At 46.6% G+C, this 17,204-nt stretch overlaps 2 protein-coding genes across 2 annotated transcripts in view; one reads left to right on the forward strand and one right to left on the reverse strand.

The window, feature by feature from the left end:
• Window positions 1–154: 154 nt before the first annotated feature.
• rplp1 (ribosomal protein lateral stalk subunit P1) lies at window positions 155–3,431 on the forward strand. Its single transcript, XM_083684525.1, has 4 exons — window positions 155–359; window positions 1,354–1,428; window positions 2,171–2,285; window positions 3,299–3,431. Exons 1-4 carry the CDS (start codon window positions 288–290, stop codon window positions 3,379–3,381), a joined length of 345 nt encoding a protein of 114 aa, XP_083540651.1. The 5' UTR covers window positions 155–287; the 3' UTR covers window positions 3,382–3,431.
• A 2,395-nt stretch (window positions 3,432–5,826) lies between these two features.
• The window catches only part of necab1 (N-terminal EF-hand calcium binding protein 1), a gene marked incomplete at both ends in the record, with an annotated part of 19,227 nt that continues 7,849 nt past the window's right edge, over window positions 5,827–17,204 (reverse strand). Inside the window, 5 exons of the mRNA XM_083684261.1 lie at window positions 5,827–5,855; window positions 6,587–6,678; window positions 12,574–12,651; window positions 13,622–13,731; window positions 14,160–14,202. Of these exons, the coding sequence (XP_083540387.1) occupies window positions 5,827–5,855; window positions 6,587–6,678; window positions 12,574–12,651; window positions 13,622–13,731; window positions 14,160–14,202 (352 nt within the window). The remainder of the gene's footprint in view (window positions 5,856–6,586; window positions 6,679–12,573; window positions 12,652–13,621; window positions 13,732–14,159; window positions 14,203–17,204) is intronic.

A 17,204-nucleotide genomic window follows, 5' to 3' on the forward strand; every position in this document is an offset into this window, starting at 1 on the left:
GTAATTCAGTGTTCTCTGGTATTTCATTCATCGTTCATCTCTGCTCGGCCTCCTAATAAGGTTTGGGCGGTAACATTTGCATACTAGGTCCCTCCCACAGACGTGACGTATGTCAGTATAAAAGGGAACGCCCCGCCTCCGTCCTTCCCTTTCCGCTGACGCTAACCTGGAAGTCAACGTGCCTAAGGTGCTCGGTTCTTCAATTGAAGCTAAGGCCCAGGAATCCGGCGACTAGCACCACGAAAATTAGGCATCCGACGCCAAAAACATAAAAACTAAACAGAAAGATGGCCTCCGTATCTGAGCTCGCCTGTATTTACTCTGCCCTGATCCTCCACGACGATGAAGTCACCGTCACAGTAAGTCCCACTTACCCGCTCAAAATGGCGCCTGTGGCGGCCTGCCGGCGGACGAGGTCCCCGGTCTCCGGTCTCCGGTCTCCGGTCTCCGGTCTCCGGTCCGATAGAGACGCATGTGTCGGCCTTCTGTGGGGTGAATGTATACGAAGCCACGGTGTACTAGTGGGTGTACCGGTGGTGATGGTAGCTCTAAGTGACCGTAGCTCTAACTTACCTACCGGCTCAATGCCGAGGACTTGCTTCCAACAACCATGTGTCGTTATAGAACTGCCGCCAATATAATATATGCCGTTTATCTGACGCTTTTATCCAAAGAGACTTACATTGCAGTGAGTTCATACATGTCAGTATAGATGGTCCCAGCAGGAATCAAACCCCCAACCTAAGCGTTGTTAGCGCCATGCTCTACCAGCTGAGCCACGGAGACCACAGTGTCCTGGTGTCGTAGCATCACCTGCTAGCCTCGTTAGCCAGATCAACAGCACGTCTTTGCGCAGTAACTGTTGGGATGTTGTGACCCGTTGCACGGCGCCGTCAGTCTGACAGCTGAGCTCCGGGTGGTCGTATCACCGTCTGAGCTCCCGGGTGGTAGTATCACCGTCTGAGCTCCCGGGTGGTCTGACCTCCCGGGTGGTAGTATCACCTGGTAGTATCACCGTCTGAGCTCCTGGGTGGTAGTATCACCGTCTGAGCTCCGGGTGGTCGTATCACCGTCTGAGCTCCGGGTGGTCGTATCACCGTCTGAGCTCCGGGTGGTCGTATCACCGTCTGAGCTCCGGGTGGTCGTATCACCGTCTGAGCTCCCGGGTGGTCGTATCACCGTCTGAGCTCCCGGGGGTCGTATCACCGTCTGTCAGATCAACAACAAAACGACTTCTCTCAGGCTGGCCAGGTAGCTGACGAGCAAGTGATTCAACGTGGCAGGGTAGCTGATTTCTCTGAAGCATGGAACTAAAGATTGTTGTCTCTGTGTTTGTGTGTCTTGTGTTTTCAGGAGGACAAGCTGAACGCTCTCATGAAGGCCGCCGGCGTGGTGGTTGAGCCTTTCTGGCCCAGTCTGTTCGCCAAGGTGAGTTCAACTGCCTAGTTATACCTTTATTAGAGGAACTGACTATCCATAAGCTATACCTTCATTAGAGAAACTGACTAGATAAGCTATACCTTCATTAGAGAAACTGACTATCCATAAGTTATACCTTCATTAGATAAACTGGCTGTATAAGCCCAGGTGTATGTAGCTGCCTAAGTCAGTGGTCTCCATCACTATGAAGGTTCACCATGTGCTGTTGTAAATTGGTTGATGCTGAGTAGGATCCCTGGGAACACCCTCACCCTAACAGTTGTAAATCCCAACTTCAACGGGGTGATCAGTCAGGTCATCCCAAGTACCCCACTCTGAGTTTACTGTTGTGAGTTGGGCAATTTGGATGGGTAGGTGGATGGACGGAGGGACGGCCACTAGGCACCTGCTCTTCTGTCTCAGCATCTGATGAAATGTGACCTCCAGTGCTGATCTAGACTCTGTCTGTAGTTCTACGTGTAAATCCTAAACACATGGAGGACCTTCATTGATGTATAGAAATAGGTTGACATGCACACCACCATGCGGTTTCACCTGTGGGGGCTGGGGGTTACGGCCCCAACAGTAAATTCCCTGTTGTGTGTTATAAAGCAGACTGAATATGACTGTGAAACAGTAGTGACATGGCGTCAGGTTTCTGGGTCGGTGTCTGACGGCCGTGTTCTGTTGTGACGTCTCTGTGTTGTGTGTGACGGTTGTGTTGTGTGTAACGGTTGTGTTGTGTGTTCAGTCTCTGGCCAGCGTCGACATCGGCAGTCTGATCTGCAACGTGGGAGCTGGAGGCGGAGCCCCCGCTGGGGCCGCCCCCGCTGCTGGTGGTGCCGCTCCCGCAGGAGACGCCCCAGGTAAGATACAACTCACACACACCATATGTAGTACCAGGTAGGATACTGGTGGGGGGGGGTGCGTATATGGGGGTAGGGGCCCAGTCACTAGGGGCTTTCACCCCACAGGGCCGACCTGAACCGTACTGCTGGCTCAGGGGTTTTCCTTTCAGTCCTCCAGCCCTGCTTTCAGCCACTATGAGGGATGTCACCAGCCCAGTACAGCTTGGCTCAGCGTGTGTGTGTGTGTGGGCCAGCGTGTGTGTGTGTGTGTGTGGGCGTGCGTGCCACCGTTATTATTGGACATCTCACTAACCTGGGACTTGTTCAGGGGGTTCAATGTGTTGAACATGTGGGGTGAGGATGTACACTTTAAGACAGGCCTGTCAGGTTAGGTATGATCCAGACATTCCCGAGGCATGGACGAATTCTGCATTACTCCTAATAGTTGTTGCAGTCAGACACCATGCTACATCAACACGCTCTCTGCTCCCATGACGACGGGCCGTCCTCACCCTGATGACCTCGTCTCTGAGTGAGAGTGGACACTAGAACACTGGTTAACTCCCCAACAGCCAGAGAGTTCTGGAACATTCACCACCTAGAGTTCCAAGTGTTTTATGTGGTGGTTACCTAGCAACAATACTTCATTTTGAAGCCAATTAAAGTATCATAATTTATACATTTTGGTGAGTGAAGTCACCCAAGGCACTGTAGAATGTTGTTGACCATTTGGGCGTACATGGTCATGTCAGGTCTGTTTGTACGACTGTCTGATCATTCCACACCTTGTTGCCCAGCTGTGGGAGTCGGGGATGTCCAGCATTGTGCACCCCAGGGGTGGGTGCTAAGTGGGATCCTTGGGATGACCCTACTTATGACCTTAACCGTTTTAAATGTCAACTGTCCGTTGGGTCGTCCCAAGCATCCCACTTAGCTTTTACCCTTCTAAGTGTGGTAGTATTGAGTAGTCTAGAGATGATCTCTACCAGAGTCCCTGGTTGACGTCCACCCCTCCCCTTTCTCTCCTCCAGCTGCCAAGGAGGAGGCCAAGAAAGAGGAGAAGGAGGAGTCCGAGGGGTCCGATGACGACATGGGCTTCGGTCTGTTCGACTAAAACAGTTTTTGTAACAAACGAAAAGAATAAAAAAGAAACTGAACCAAGAAGGTTTTGAGTGTTTTATTCGGGGTTAAAGACAAAGGGATGTGGGGTGGGGAGACTCGAGGGGAACCCTGGATGGTGGCGGACGTGTTTCTGTACATATCAGGTTTGTAATTCCTTCACTGTTGGTCACGTGTGTAACAGTCCTAATGGTCCTTAACAAATCCACTTGGAGTTAGGCCTAATCCTCACTCCAGTTAAACTCTGCCTGCCAGACTTCCCCTGGCCTCTGCCTGTGTTTCTAGTAATGAGGGATGAGGAAGGGTATCAAACGTGTTTGAGTCGTACCATTCCTCATTCCATTCCATGCCGTACAACAATCTCAGACGTAGGGGTTGATTAACCATACAGGGTGCATCAGTATGTAATTATTACCAGATTTTTCTTCTCTTAAGTAGAGATGTCCAATGACCAAATGGTGCTGTCATACTCTCTTATTACAGTTTTTTATTTTTTTTTTAAATAAGTAATACTCACTTCTGTAGCTGTTTGATTATGATCAAATATAACGGGAATCGTGGTTTATTTTGTCCCATGGTAAAATCCGACGGTAGGGTGTTGTACTTCTAGTGTCCACCGGGTGGCGGTGCTCGGCCACCTCAGAAAACCTCACTGCTTGGCTGAGTCCTGAGTCGCTGTGGGCATTTGAACGACGTTTCCAGTGGCTGAACAAACAAGACCGCATCACTAAGACAACATGGCTCAGCTGACACTGAGGAGGGCGCAGGGGAGGCTGGCGGAGGTAGAAATCGGAGGACGGGCTCATCGTAATTCACGGAACGGAATGAGGAATGGTGTCAAACCCACTTGTAATGCGTGGAACACACACTTGTTTGATTCCATTCCTGTTTCCGTTCCATGCATGACAATGAGCCCGTCCTCTGGTTTCCACCTCCGCCAGCCTCCCCTGGGATGAAGTGTAAGAAGAGAATTCATTCTGACTAAAAGAAGATAAGCATCTCCACGGTTTGGTGACCGATGGTTTTACACACAGATTCCCTTCGTGATTTCATATCATATTAACATAATATTCCTGTTAATATTGTGAAATAAACACTGAGATACACAACAATATATCATCTTTATTTATGACAGACTAATCTTACCACGGATCAAAACAATACAATACAGAACCTTTTTGTTCATAAAATAGTCTAGAAGTGGTGGGTTAACTTGGTTGCTCCATCAAGCACTGCTACCAAGGACACAATGATGACACACACACACTCACTCTCTCTATCTACACATTGTCTCTCTCTCACACACACACACACACACACTCTACAACAGTAAACCATGTCACACAAACTCACTGTACATCTGAGTCACGCACACACACACTTCTACAAACAGCTGATCCACTTCAGATGATGTGATGATGTCATTGTCAACACAGTGATGATGTCATTCACCAGAGCAGCTGGCCCTGTCTGATGAGGTAATTGCTTTAGAATGTTAAACATCTAAGAGGTGTTCATTACGTCACCACGACAACGCTACGACGATGAAGGGACGTCACATGATACTATTCACCATGACTTCACGGTACAGGTTGACATTAGTGTGTGCGTGTGTGTGTGTGTATGTCTGTGCGTGTCTGTGTGTGTGTGTGTCTGTGAGTCTATGTCTGAGCGTGTGTGTGTGTGTGTCTCTGTGTGCGTGTGTGTGTGTGTGTGTGTGTGTGTGTATGTCTGTGCGCGTGTGTCTGTGTCTGTGTGTGTGTGTGTGTGTGTGTGTGCGCGTGTGTCTGTGTCTGTGTGTGTGTGTGTGTGTGTGTCTGTGTGTGTGTGTGTGTGTGTGTGTGTGTGTGTGTGTGTTCTTCCAGATGGAAAAACTGACATAAAAGGTGACATGACTGACCAGCACAGCAATTTAGAATTTCCAAACTGGTTCTAATTTGGTTAGGGTTTGGCCTAAGGTTTGGGTTAGGGTTTGGCCTACGGTTAGGGTTTGGCCTAAGGTTTGGCCTAAGGTTAGGGTTAGGGTTTGGCCTACGGTTAGGGTTTGGCCTAAGGTTTGGCCTAAGGTTAGGGTTTGGCCTACGGTTTGGGCTAGGGTTTGGCCTAAGGTTAGGGTTTGGCCTAAGGTTAGGGTCAGTGTTAGGGTTTGGCCTAAGGTTAGGGTTTGGGCTAGGGTTTGGCCTAAGGTTAGGGTTTGGGCTAAGGTTTGGCCTAAGGTTAGGGTTAGGGTTTGGCCTAAGGTTAGGGTCAGTGTTAGGATTTGACCTAAGGTTAGGGTCAGTGTTAGGGTTTGACCTAGATGGTCTGTCTATATGATGCTAGTCAGGAATGTCCCTTTCGTCCGTCCACCTCCAGTTCACTTGATTAATGATAATAAGACTCTTCAAACTCCGCTTCTGATTGGTCCCGATCGATCCGGTGACGACGGGGGGGTCTGGGATCAGTTGTTGTTCAGAACCCACCAGGAAGCTGTCAGAGACAAGAGCACAAGAACAAGAGGGAGCAAACAATCACAAACCATGAGGCGGATCGATCAGATGTCAAACACTACGGTTCAAATCACCATGTCGACCACCTGGATGACAAATTGCGTTATGAAGCCACCCTGTAGAGGATCAATGTCCTCTCAGCAGGGGGTCCTGGGCAGAGGCACGGGGAGTGATGAGGAGAGAGAATCAGACAAGAACAATTGATCACCTATCCAGAACCAGACACCCCTTATGCACGTGTGAGGATCTGATAACAGAGAGGGCACTGTTAGCACTGTTAGCATTTTCCATAGAGGACAGAGTAACGGCTAGCGGAAGTTGCTATTCAGCTAGCAACCTTCTTCTTCCACTCCTTGACCATTCTGGACGTGCTGCTTAATATCTGCCATTTAGCTGATGCTTTCATCCAGAGCCACTTACATTGCAGTGAGTTCATACATGTCAGTATAGATGGTCCCAGCGGGAATCAAACCCACAACCCTAACCCCCCCCCCCCCCCCCCCCCTGATCAGACAGGACTAGTAGATGACCTACCAACTAACCATCCTCTCTTACCTCCCTGATCAGACAGGACTAGTAGATGACCTACCAACTAACCATCCTCTCTAACCTCCCAGATCAGACAGGACTAGTAGATGACCTACCAACTAACCATCCTCTCTAACCTCCCTGCCCCCTCCTCTGATCAGACAGGACTAGTAGATGACCTACCTGGGACCAGCATGGTCGTCATGATCTCAGGCGTCTCCAGGAAGTCCACGTTGCCTCTCTGGAAGGTCTTGCTGTAGTTGGTCTGAAGATGGCTGAGCAGAGTCAGAGACAGAGTCAGAGACAGAGTCAGAGACAGAGTCAACGTTACCAGAGACAGAGTCAGAGACAGAGTCAGAGTCAGAGACAGAGACAGAGACAGAGACAGAGTCAGAGACAGAGTCAGAGTCAGAGTCAGAGACAGAGACAGAGACAGAGTCAACGTTAGGTAACGTTAGTCTAGTGTCTCATTTGCTCTGGTTTTACTGTATCCCTGTTACTGTATACCTACCTCTATACTTCTATACCTCTACACCTCTATACTTCTATACCTCTACACCTCTATACTTCTATACCTCTATACTTCTATACCTCTACACCTCTATACTTCTATACCTCTACACCTCTATACTTCTATACCTCTACACCTCTATACTACCTACCTCTATACTTCTATACCTCTACACCTCTATACTACCTACCTCTATACTTCTATACCTCTACACCTCTATACCTCTATACCTCTACTTCTACACCTCTATACTTCTATACCTCTATACCTCTACACCTCTATACTTCTATACCTCTATACTACCTACCTCTACACCTCTATACTACCTACCTCTATACTTCTATACCTCTACACCTCTATACCTCTACTTCTACACCTCTATACTTCTATACCTCTACACCTCTATACCTCTACACCTCTATACTTCTATACCTCTACACCTCTATACCTCTATACTTCTATACCTCTATACCTCTATACTTCTATACCTCTATACCTCTATACCTCTATACTTCTATACCTCTATACTTCTATACCTCTACACCTCTATACCTCTACACCTCTACACCTCTATACCTCTATACCTCTATACTTCTATACCTCTACACCTCTATACCTCTACACCTCTACACCTCTACACTTCTATACCTCTACACCTCTATACTTCTATACCTCTATACCTCTATACCTCTACACCTCTATACCTCTATACTTCTACACCTCTACACCTCTATACTTCTATACCTCTATACCTCTATACCTCTACACCTCTACACTTCTATACCTCTATACCTCTACACCTCTATACTTCTATACCTCTATACCTCTATACCTCTACACCTCTATACCTCTACACCTCTACACCTCTATACCTCTACACCTCTATACCTCTACACCTCTATACCTCTATACCTCTATACTTCTATACCTCTATACCTCTACACCTCTATACCTCTACACCTCTATACCTCTATACCTCTACTTCTATACTTCTATACCTCTACACCTCTATACCTCTACACCTCTACACCTCTATACCTCTACACCTCTATACTTCTATACCTCTATACTTCTATACCTCTACACCTCTATACTTCTATACCTCTATACTACCTACCTCTACACCTCTATACTTCTATACCTCTATACTTCTATACCTCTATACCTCTATACTTCTATACCTCTATACTTCTATACCTCTATACCTCTACACCTCTATACCTCTACACCTCTACACCTCTACACCTCTATACCTCTATACCTCTATACTTCTATACCTCTACACCTCTATACCTCTACACCTCTACACCTCTACACTTCTATACCTCTACACCTCTATACTTCTATACCTCTATACCTCTATACCTCTACACCTCTATACCTCTATACTTCTACACCTCTACACCTCTATACTTCTATACCTCTATACCTCTATACCTCTACACCTCTACACTTCTATACCTCTATACCTCTATACCTCTACACCTCTATACTTCTATACCTCTATACCTCTACACCTCTACACCTCTACACCTCTATACCTCTACACCTCTATACTTCTATACCTCTATACTTCTATACCTCTACACCTCTATACTTCTATACCTCTATACTACCTACCTCTACACCTCTATACTTCTATACCTCTATACCTCTATACTTCTATACCTCTATACTTCTATACCTCTATACCTCTACACCTCTATACCTCTACACCTCTACACCTCTACACCTCTATACCTCTATACTTCTATACCTCTACACCTCTATACCTCTACACCTCTACACCTCTACACTTCTATACCTCTACACCTCTATACTTCTATACCTCTATACCTCTACACCTCTATACCTCTATACTTCTACACCTCTACACCTCTATACTTCTATACCTCTATACCTCTATACCTCTACACCTCTACACTTCTATACCTCTATACCTCTATACCTCTACACCTCTATACTTCTATACCTCTATACCTCTATACCTCTACACCTCTATACCTCTACACCTCTATACCTCTACACCTCTATACCTCTATACCTCTATACTTCTATACCTCTATACCTCTACACCTCTATACCTCTACACCTCTATACCTCTATACCTCTACTTCTATACTTCTATACTTCTATACCTCTACACCTCTATACCTCTACACCTCTACACCTCTACACCTCTATACCTCTACACCTCTATACTTCTATACCTCTATACCTCTATACCTCTACACCTCTATACCTCTACACCTCTATACCTCTATACTTCTATACCTCTATACTTCTATACCTCTATACCTCTATACTTCTATACCTCTATACTTCTATACCTCTATACCTCTACACCTCTATACCTCTACACCTCTACACCTCTATACCTCTATACCTCTATACTTCTATACCTCTACACCTCTATACCTCTACACCTCTACACCTCTACACTTCTATACCTCTACACCTCTATACTTCTATACCTCTATACCTCTATACCTCTACACCTCTATACCTCTATACTTCTACACCTCTACACCTCTATACTTCTATACCTCTATACCTCTATACCTCTACACCTCTACACTTCTATACCTCTATACCTCTATACCTCTACACCTCTATACTTCTATACCTCTATACCTCTATACCTCTACACCTCTACACCTCTACACCTCTATACCTCTACACCTCTATACTTCTATACCTCTATACTTCTATACCTCTACACCTCTATACTTCTATACCTCTATACTACCTACCTCTACACCTCTATACTTCTATACCTCTATACCTCTATACTTCTATACCTCTATACTTCTATACCTCTATACCTCTACACCTCTACACCTCTATACTTCTATACCTCTATACCTCTATACTTCTATACCTCTATACTTCTATACCTCTATACCTCTACACCTCTATACCTCTACACCTCTACACCTCTACACCTCTATACCTCTATACCTCTATACTTCTATACCTCTACACCTCTATACCTCTACACCTCTACACCTCTACACTTCTATACCTCTACACCTCTATACTTCTATACCTCTATACCTCTATACCTCTACACCTCTATACCTCTATACTTCTACACCTCTACACCTCTATACTTCTATACCTCTATACCTCTATACCTCTACACCTCTACACTTCTATACCTCTATACCTCTATACCTCTACACCTCTATACTTCTATACCTCTATACCTCTATACCTCTACACCTCTATACCTCTACACCTCTATACCTCTACACCTCTATACCTCTATACCTCTATACTTCTATACCTCTATACCTCTACACCTCTATACCTCTACACCTCTATACCTCTATACCTCTACTTCTATACTTCTATACTTCTATACCTCTACACCTCTATACCTCTACACCTCTACACCTCTACACCTCTATACCTCTACACCTCTATACTTCTATACCTCTATACCTCTATACCTCTACACCTCTATACCTCTACACCTCTATACCTCTATACTTCTATACCTCTATACTTCTATACCTCTATACCTCTATACTTCTATACCTCTATACTTCTATACCTCTACACCTCTATACCTCTACACCTCTACACCTCTACACCTCTATACCTCTATACCTCTATACTTCTATACCTCTACACCTCTATACCTCTACACCTCTACACCTCTACACTTCTATACCTCTACACCTCTATACTTCTATACCTCTATACCTCTATACCTCTACACCTCTATACCTCTATACTTCTACACCTCTACACCTCTATACTTCTATACCTCTATACCTCTATACCTCTACACCTCTACACTTCTATACCTCTATACCTCTATACCTCTACACCTCTATACTTCTATACCTCTATACCTCTATACCTCTACACCTCTATACCTCTACACCTCTACACCTCTACACCTCTATACCTCTACACCTCTATACCTCTATACCTCTATACTTCTATACCTCTACACCTCTATACCTCTACACCTCTATACCTCTATACCTCTACTTCTATACTTCTATACTTCTATACCTCTACACCTCTATACCTCTACACCTCTACACCTCTACACCTCTATACCTCTACACCTCTATACTTCTATACCTCTACACCTCTATACCTCTACACCTCTATACCTCTACTTCTATACCTCTATACTTCTATACCTCTACACCTCTACACCTCTACACCTCTATACCTCTATACCTCTATACCTCTATACTTCTATACCTCTATACTTCTATACCTCTATACCTCTACACCTCTACACCTCTATACCTCTATACCTCTATACCTCTATACCTCTACACCTCTATACTTCTATACCTCTACACCTCTATACTTCTATACTTCTATACCTCTACACCTCTATACCTCTATACCTCTATACCTCTACACCTCTATACCTCTACACCTCTACACCTCTATACCTCTATACCTCTACTTCTATACTTCTATACCTCTACACCTCTACACCTCTATACCTCTACACCTCTACACCTCTATACCTCTATACCTCTATACTTCTATACCTCTACACCTCTACACCTCTATACTTCTATACCTCTATACTTCTATACCTCTATACCTCTATACTTCTATACTTCTACACCTCTATACCCGTATTGAATTACTGATATATATATATTGTATGTCAGTAATTCAGTTTCAGTTCTACCATGTGATATTCTGCTGAATGTACAGTTGACATTTCATCCCAACCAGTGGAGGTAGGAATCGGAAGACAGGCTCATTGTAAAGCATGGAACGGAATGAGGAATGGAGTGTGTTTGATGTGTTTGATGTGTTTGGTGTTTATGTGTTCTGCTCCATGCATTACAATGAGCCTGTCTTGTGATTTGTGCCTCCACCAGCCTCCCCTGAAGCCAACCCCTCTCCTTTCACGCCAGACAGTGTCATGACAACCACTCGCTGTGCGTGACAGCTGGGTTGCTACGCTGATGTGTTGTGATGTCACTGTGTTGTGATGTCACTGTGTTGTGTACTGTGATGTTAGGTTATGTTATGTTTCGTGTCCATCATGAGATGTAACATGAGATGTTAAGCTAATTTACCTCTCTGAGCACAACAATTGGTCCGTCTGTCTGTCTGTCTGCGTGTGTGTCTCTCTGTGTCTCTGTCTCTCTCTCTCTACATATCTATGTGAACAGGTTCATAACCTCCTGCAGTCAGAATGAACTGGAGATGTCAAAACATGTACATGTGTTTCCATAGTTTCTGTGGAGAGCCAGTGCTCATCAGACAAGCTACAGTGCTTATTCTTTTTTAAGGGTTCTTTTTTTTAAGTGAGGCAGTCTTACTCATATTTTTCATTTTTCTTGGACAGAGATAGTAGAGAAAGACAGGAAGTAAGTGTACACTGTAGGCTGTGGTGCTAGACCACTGGACCACCCCAGGCTGTGGTGCTAGACCACTGGACCACCCCAGGCTGTGGTGCTAGACCACTGGACCACCACAGGCCGTGGTGCTAGACCACTGGACCACCCCAGGCCATGGTACTGGACCACTGGACCTCCCCAGGCCACCTACAGTGCAGACTACTTACTTACTGACTGTATCTGCTATTTCCTGTAATCAGACTAGCTGCTGATGTCGTGTACGTTGCGGCTCCGCCCCCCCGCCATGCCAGCAGATGACTTACTTCTTCCACACGTTGTTGTGCTCCCAGAATTCATAGAGGATGAAGCGGGACTCGTTGGTCAGCCTCTGAACCGCGACGCTGCCGACCGCCAAGCAGGAGAAGAGGAACACGTTAGCTAGATAACCACTGACATCATCATCATCATCACCATCATCATCGTCATCATCATCATCATCATCTCTCCTTCACTGTGTTTCTGAATCAGTGATTTTTGTGTGTCGTTCCAACGCTCAATGAAGACTTGGTTGGATGAATAAACGTTACGTAAACATAAACATCCTTTTCCCTTCAGCCAAATTGTTTATCTCCAGGAAGAGCTTGTCAGTGTTCTGTCAACCCTAACCCTAACCCTAACCCTAACCCTATCCCTAACCCTTGTCAGTGTTCTGTCAACCCTAACCCTAACCCTAACCCTGACCCTGACCCTATCAAACCAAAGACAAACAGCAAGTCACTGGGTGGTTGTCGGGGAGTCGGGGAGGATCAGGGTTGTGAATGTCGTTCCCTCCCGAAGGTTGTTTGAGCTCGGAGACCAGAACGTTACGACTGTCAGAGACGCTGTCAGAGAGAGTCACACGCTCCCTGCTGCTGCGCTCACGGCGACCTGGGAACACTTCAGGCTCTCAGAACGCTGCAACTTTTCAATTAGGTAACAATTATGAGGTAATAAATGTTGTATGTAGAGGTCAGTCTTATAGTTGTGAGGTAACACGGTGATTGCTTTGTAACCTAATTGGGGAACACTTTAAATTAGGGAACACCTATTAAGCACTAATGGGTAGCTTTGAAGTGTTTGCTTTCTGCAAATATATATATTTATTTTGTAAAGCGCTTTTGTCAGTACTAAAAGACTGCATTCCATGGAGAGAACAAGAATAGATAGATAAATAAAAAGTAAAACAAAAGCAGTCAGTAAAAATAACAACAAGATTAAAAGCAACTTAGCAACTTTAAAAAGATGGGTTTTGAGGGATCGTATGAAGGAGGAGTGTACTTTATCATATGATGTATGAATATATATATATATATATATTCAGTATGAACTCACTGTAGGCAGCCGGTCTGGGCGCAGGCACACTCCATGTACTGCCTCAGAGCCAGACGGAACTCCTCCTGCTCCTCCTCCAACACCGATAGTTGCCTCTGGACGATCAGGACCTGCTGGGGGGGGGGGGGGGGGGAGGGAGGGAGAGAGAGAGAGAGAGAGGAGAAGACATGGTATGAGGTCATCCTAGACTAGACTGAGGGCATGGGAACTCTGAATGAAGTAGGCTAGCTAGCTAGCTAGCGTAGCACCTGGCTCCTAGACAGAGGGCCAGCGATGTAGGACTCGCTGTTTACCCACCTTCTGTTTGGGTTGAATAGCATTTACCACGTTTACCCACCTTCTGTTTGGGTTGAATAGCATTTACCACGTTTACCCACCTTCTGTTTGGGTTGAATAGCATTTACCACGTTTACCCACCTTCTGTTTGGGTTGAATAGCATTTACCACGTTTACCCACCTTCTGTTTGGGTTGAATAGCGTTTACTTGAGTTAGGGGACAGAGAGAGTGGCTTCACCAGAGTGCAGAGCAGGACAGTACATGGCCTAGATAAGGACAGTCTAGACACTTAGGAGGGGACAGCCTAGACACTTAGGAGGGGACAGGGGACAGCCTAGACACTTAGGAGGGGACAGGGGAAAGCCTAGACACTTAGGAGGGGACAGGGGACAGCCTAGACACTTAGGAGGGGACAGCCTAGACACTTAGGAGGGGACAGCCTAGACACTTAGGAGGGGACAGGGGACAGCCTAGACACTTAGGAGGGGACAGGGGACAGCCTAGACACTTAGGAGGGGACAGCCTAGACACTTAGGAGGGGACAGGGGACTCACACTTTCGGGCGAGGGGACAGACGAGGAGGGGCCTTTATGACAGGGGACAGGGTAAGTGCTCTCCCAGACGCAGAGGGAAGCTCTCTGGGGAGGGTCATCGATCGAGGGAACAGCCGACTTGTACTTTTAAGAAAGGCTGTGGGGGGGGGAGGCTGGTGGAGGTAGAAATCGGAGGACAGGCTCGTTGTAATGCATGGAACAGAATTATGAAGGGTATCAAACTTTTCGTTTCAAACGATTAATTGCATTTGCTACCATTCCATGCGTTACAATAAACCCATCCTCCGATTCTTACCTCCTCCGATTTCTACCTCCTGCAGCCTCCACTGGTGTGAGCCTACGGCACAGGGGACCAGAGACAACCAGTAGGACATGCAGCTAAGTGACGGAGGTGCGCTGGGCGGGGTTTGAACACAGTTCTCCCACACGGAAGACCCGAGCGTCTACCATTAGGCCAAGAGGACATCCTTGGCCTAGTTTCAAGTATTGTGTGTGTGTGTGTGTGTGTGTGTGTGTGTGTGTGTGTGTGTGTGTGTGTGTGTGTGTGTGTGTGTGTGTGTGTGTGTGTGTGTGTGTGTGTGTGTGTGTGTGTGTGTGTGTGTGTGTGTGTGTGTGTGTGTGTGTGTGTGTGTGTGTGTGTGTGTGAGATAGACAGATGGCATAGAAACTGTGTGTGAACTGTGTAGCATGTATTGAGCAGCCATAGGCCTTGTTTCACTGTGACGTGTGTGTGTGTGAGTGAGTGTGTGTGTGTGTGTGTGTGTGTGCGTGTGTGTGTGTGTGTGTGTGAGTGAGTGTGTGAGTGAGTGTGTGTGTGTGTGTGTGAGTGTGTGTGTGTGTGTGTGAGTGTGTGAGTGAGTGTGTGTGTGTGTGTGTGAGTGAGTGAGTGTGTGTGTGTGTGCAATAGACAGAGATGGCATAGAAACTGTGTGTGAACTGTGAACTTTCGGCCTAGTTTCAGTATGGTGTGTGTGTGTGTGTGTGTGTGTGTGTGTGTGTCGAGGCTTTTCGGAACACTCTCCCATGAGATAACTTTGGGGAGTACAGCTTCAGGGTGAGGGTTTTATGGGAGCCCATTAGGAGAAGCTGCAACTCTCATTCTGTGTGTGTGTGTGTCATTCTGTGTGTGTGTCTGTCATTCTGTGTGTGTCTCATTCTGTGTGTGTGTCTGTCATTCTGTGTGTGTCTCATTCTGTGTGTGTGTCTGTCATTCTGTGTGTGTGTCTCATTCTGTGTGTATTCAGCTGATGCATCTTGGGATTGAACAACGAGTGTTTATTTGGTAAAAGACTAAGTTTGATCTTCTAAGAATCCTAGTTTTCTCTCACGTCTCAGGCAGGCTTCCCTCACATCGGGACTAAGACGCCATAGACGTCCCCAGAGGGAACATCAGATCTCAAACGTTCCCCAGTTTAATTAAAACTAATTAAAACTGTAATTATTGGGGCTGAGAATAATGTGACTCTGGATGGTGAGACGCCCCGGGACGAAGGTTGTGTAAACAAACGCTGGCCACTGTGAGTGTGTGTGTGTGTGTGTGTGTGAGTGAGTGAGTGTGTGTGTGTGAGTGTGTGTGTGTGTGTGTGTGTGTGTGTGTGTGTGTGTGTGTGTGTGTGTGTGTGTGTGTCTGTGTGTGTGTGTGTGTGAGTGTGTGTGTGAGTGTACGTGTGTGTGTGCGTGCGTGCGTGTGAGTGTGAACGTTTTGTGTGTGTGTGAGAGATATTAATAACACACTCTTTAACACAGTCTGGTGTGGAGGCCTTGTTGACAGAAACAGAGGGGCTGATGGGTACAGGAAGTGAAAGGTTTCTCCCTGGAGTCAGTGGTGACCTCTCCTCTGGCTCTACGCTCAGACAACACCCTCCAACCTCTCCCTCCCTCCCTCCCTGCCTCCCTCCCTGCCTCCCTCCATCCCTCCCTCCCTCCCTCCCTCCAACCTCTCCAGCCATCCCTCCCGCCCTCTCTACCTCCCTCCCTCTCTCCCTCCCTCTCTCCCTCCCTCCCTCTCTCCCTCTTTCTCTCCATCCAACCTCTCCAGCCAGCCCTCCCCCTCCCTCCCTCCCTCCCTCCCTCCCTCTCTCTCTCTATAATACTGCTCATTAATGCTGTGTTAATTGAGGAAGCTGTATCAGTGAAGGAAGCCAGTGTCTGTTGGTGTGTCAGGATTGGATATCAGGATTGGCAGTGGCACACACACACGCCCGCCCGCACACAGACACACACACACACACACTCACACACAGTAGATCTGCTGGTTGTGACAGTGATAGATGTGATGTCTCTGATCATGTGTCTTGTCTGGTCCGTCAGTTCAGGTCCTGAGTCAGCAGAGGGTTACAGGGAGTCTCCATCCATGAAGGAGTCCTACAGACAACAATCTCTCTCTCTCTCTCTCTCTCTCTCTCCCTCTCTCTCTTTATCTCTCTCCCTCTCTCTCTCTCTCTCTCCCTCTCTCTCTCTCTTTATCTCTCTCCCTCTCTCTCTCTCTCTCTCTCTCTCTCTCTCTCTCTCTCTCTGGTTACTGTGGTGTACCCTGGGTAACAGAGTGGATGCCAAGCACAACAGGGAAAACACACACACGCACGCACGCACGCACGCACGCACGCACGCACACACGCACACACACACACACACACACACACACACACACACACACACACACACACACAGGCTTGTAATGAGATGCCATTATCCTGCTGCCAAGCTCTCACAACTGTTGTGTTTGGTTACACTTCTACAGGGGGCCTTGGTG

This window comes from Argentina silus (genome assembly GCF_951799395.1).
Source record: "Argentina silus genome assembly, chromosome: 14".
In the NCBI taxonomy this organism is placed as follows: domain Eukaryota; kingdom Metazoa; phylum Chordata; class Actinopteri; order Argentiniformes; family Argentinidae; genus Argentina; species Argentina silus.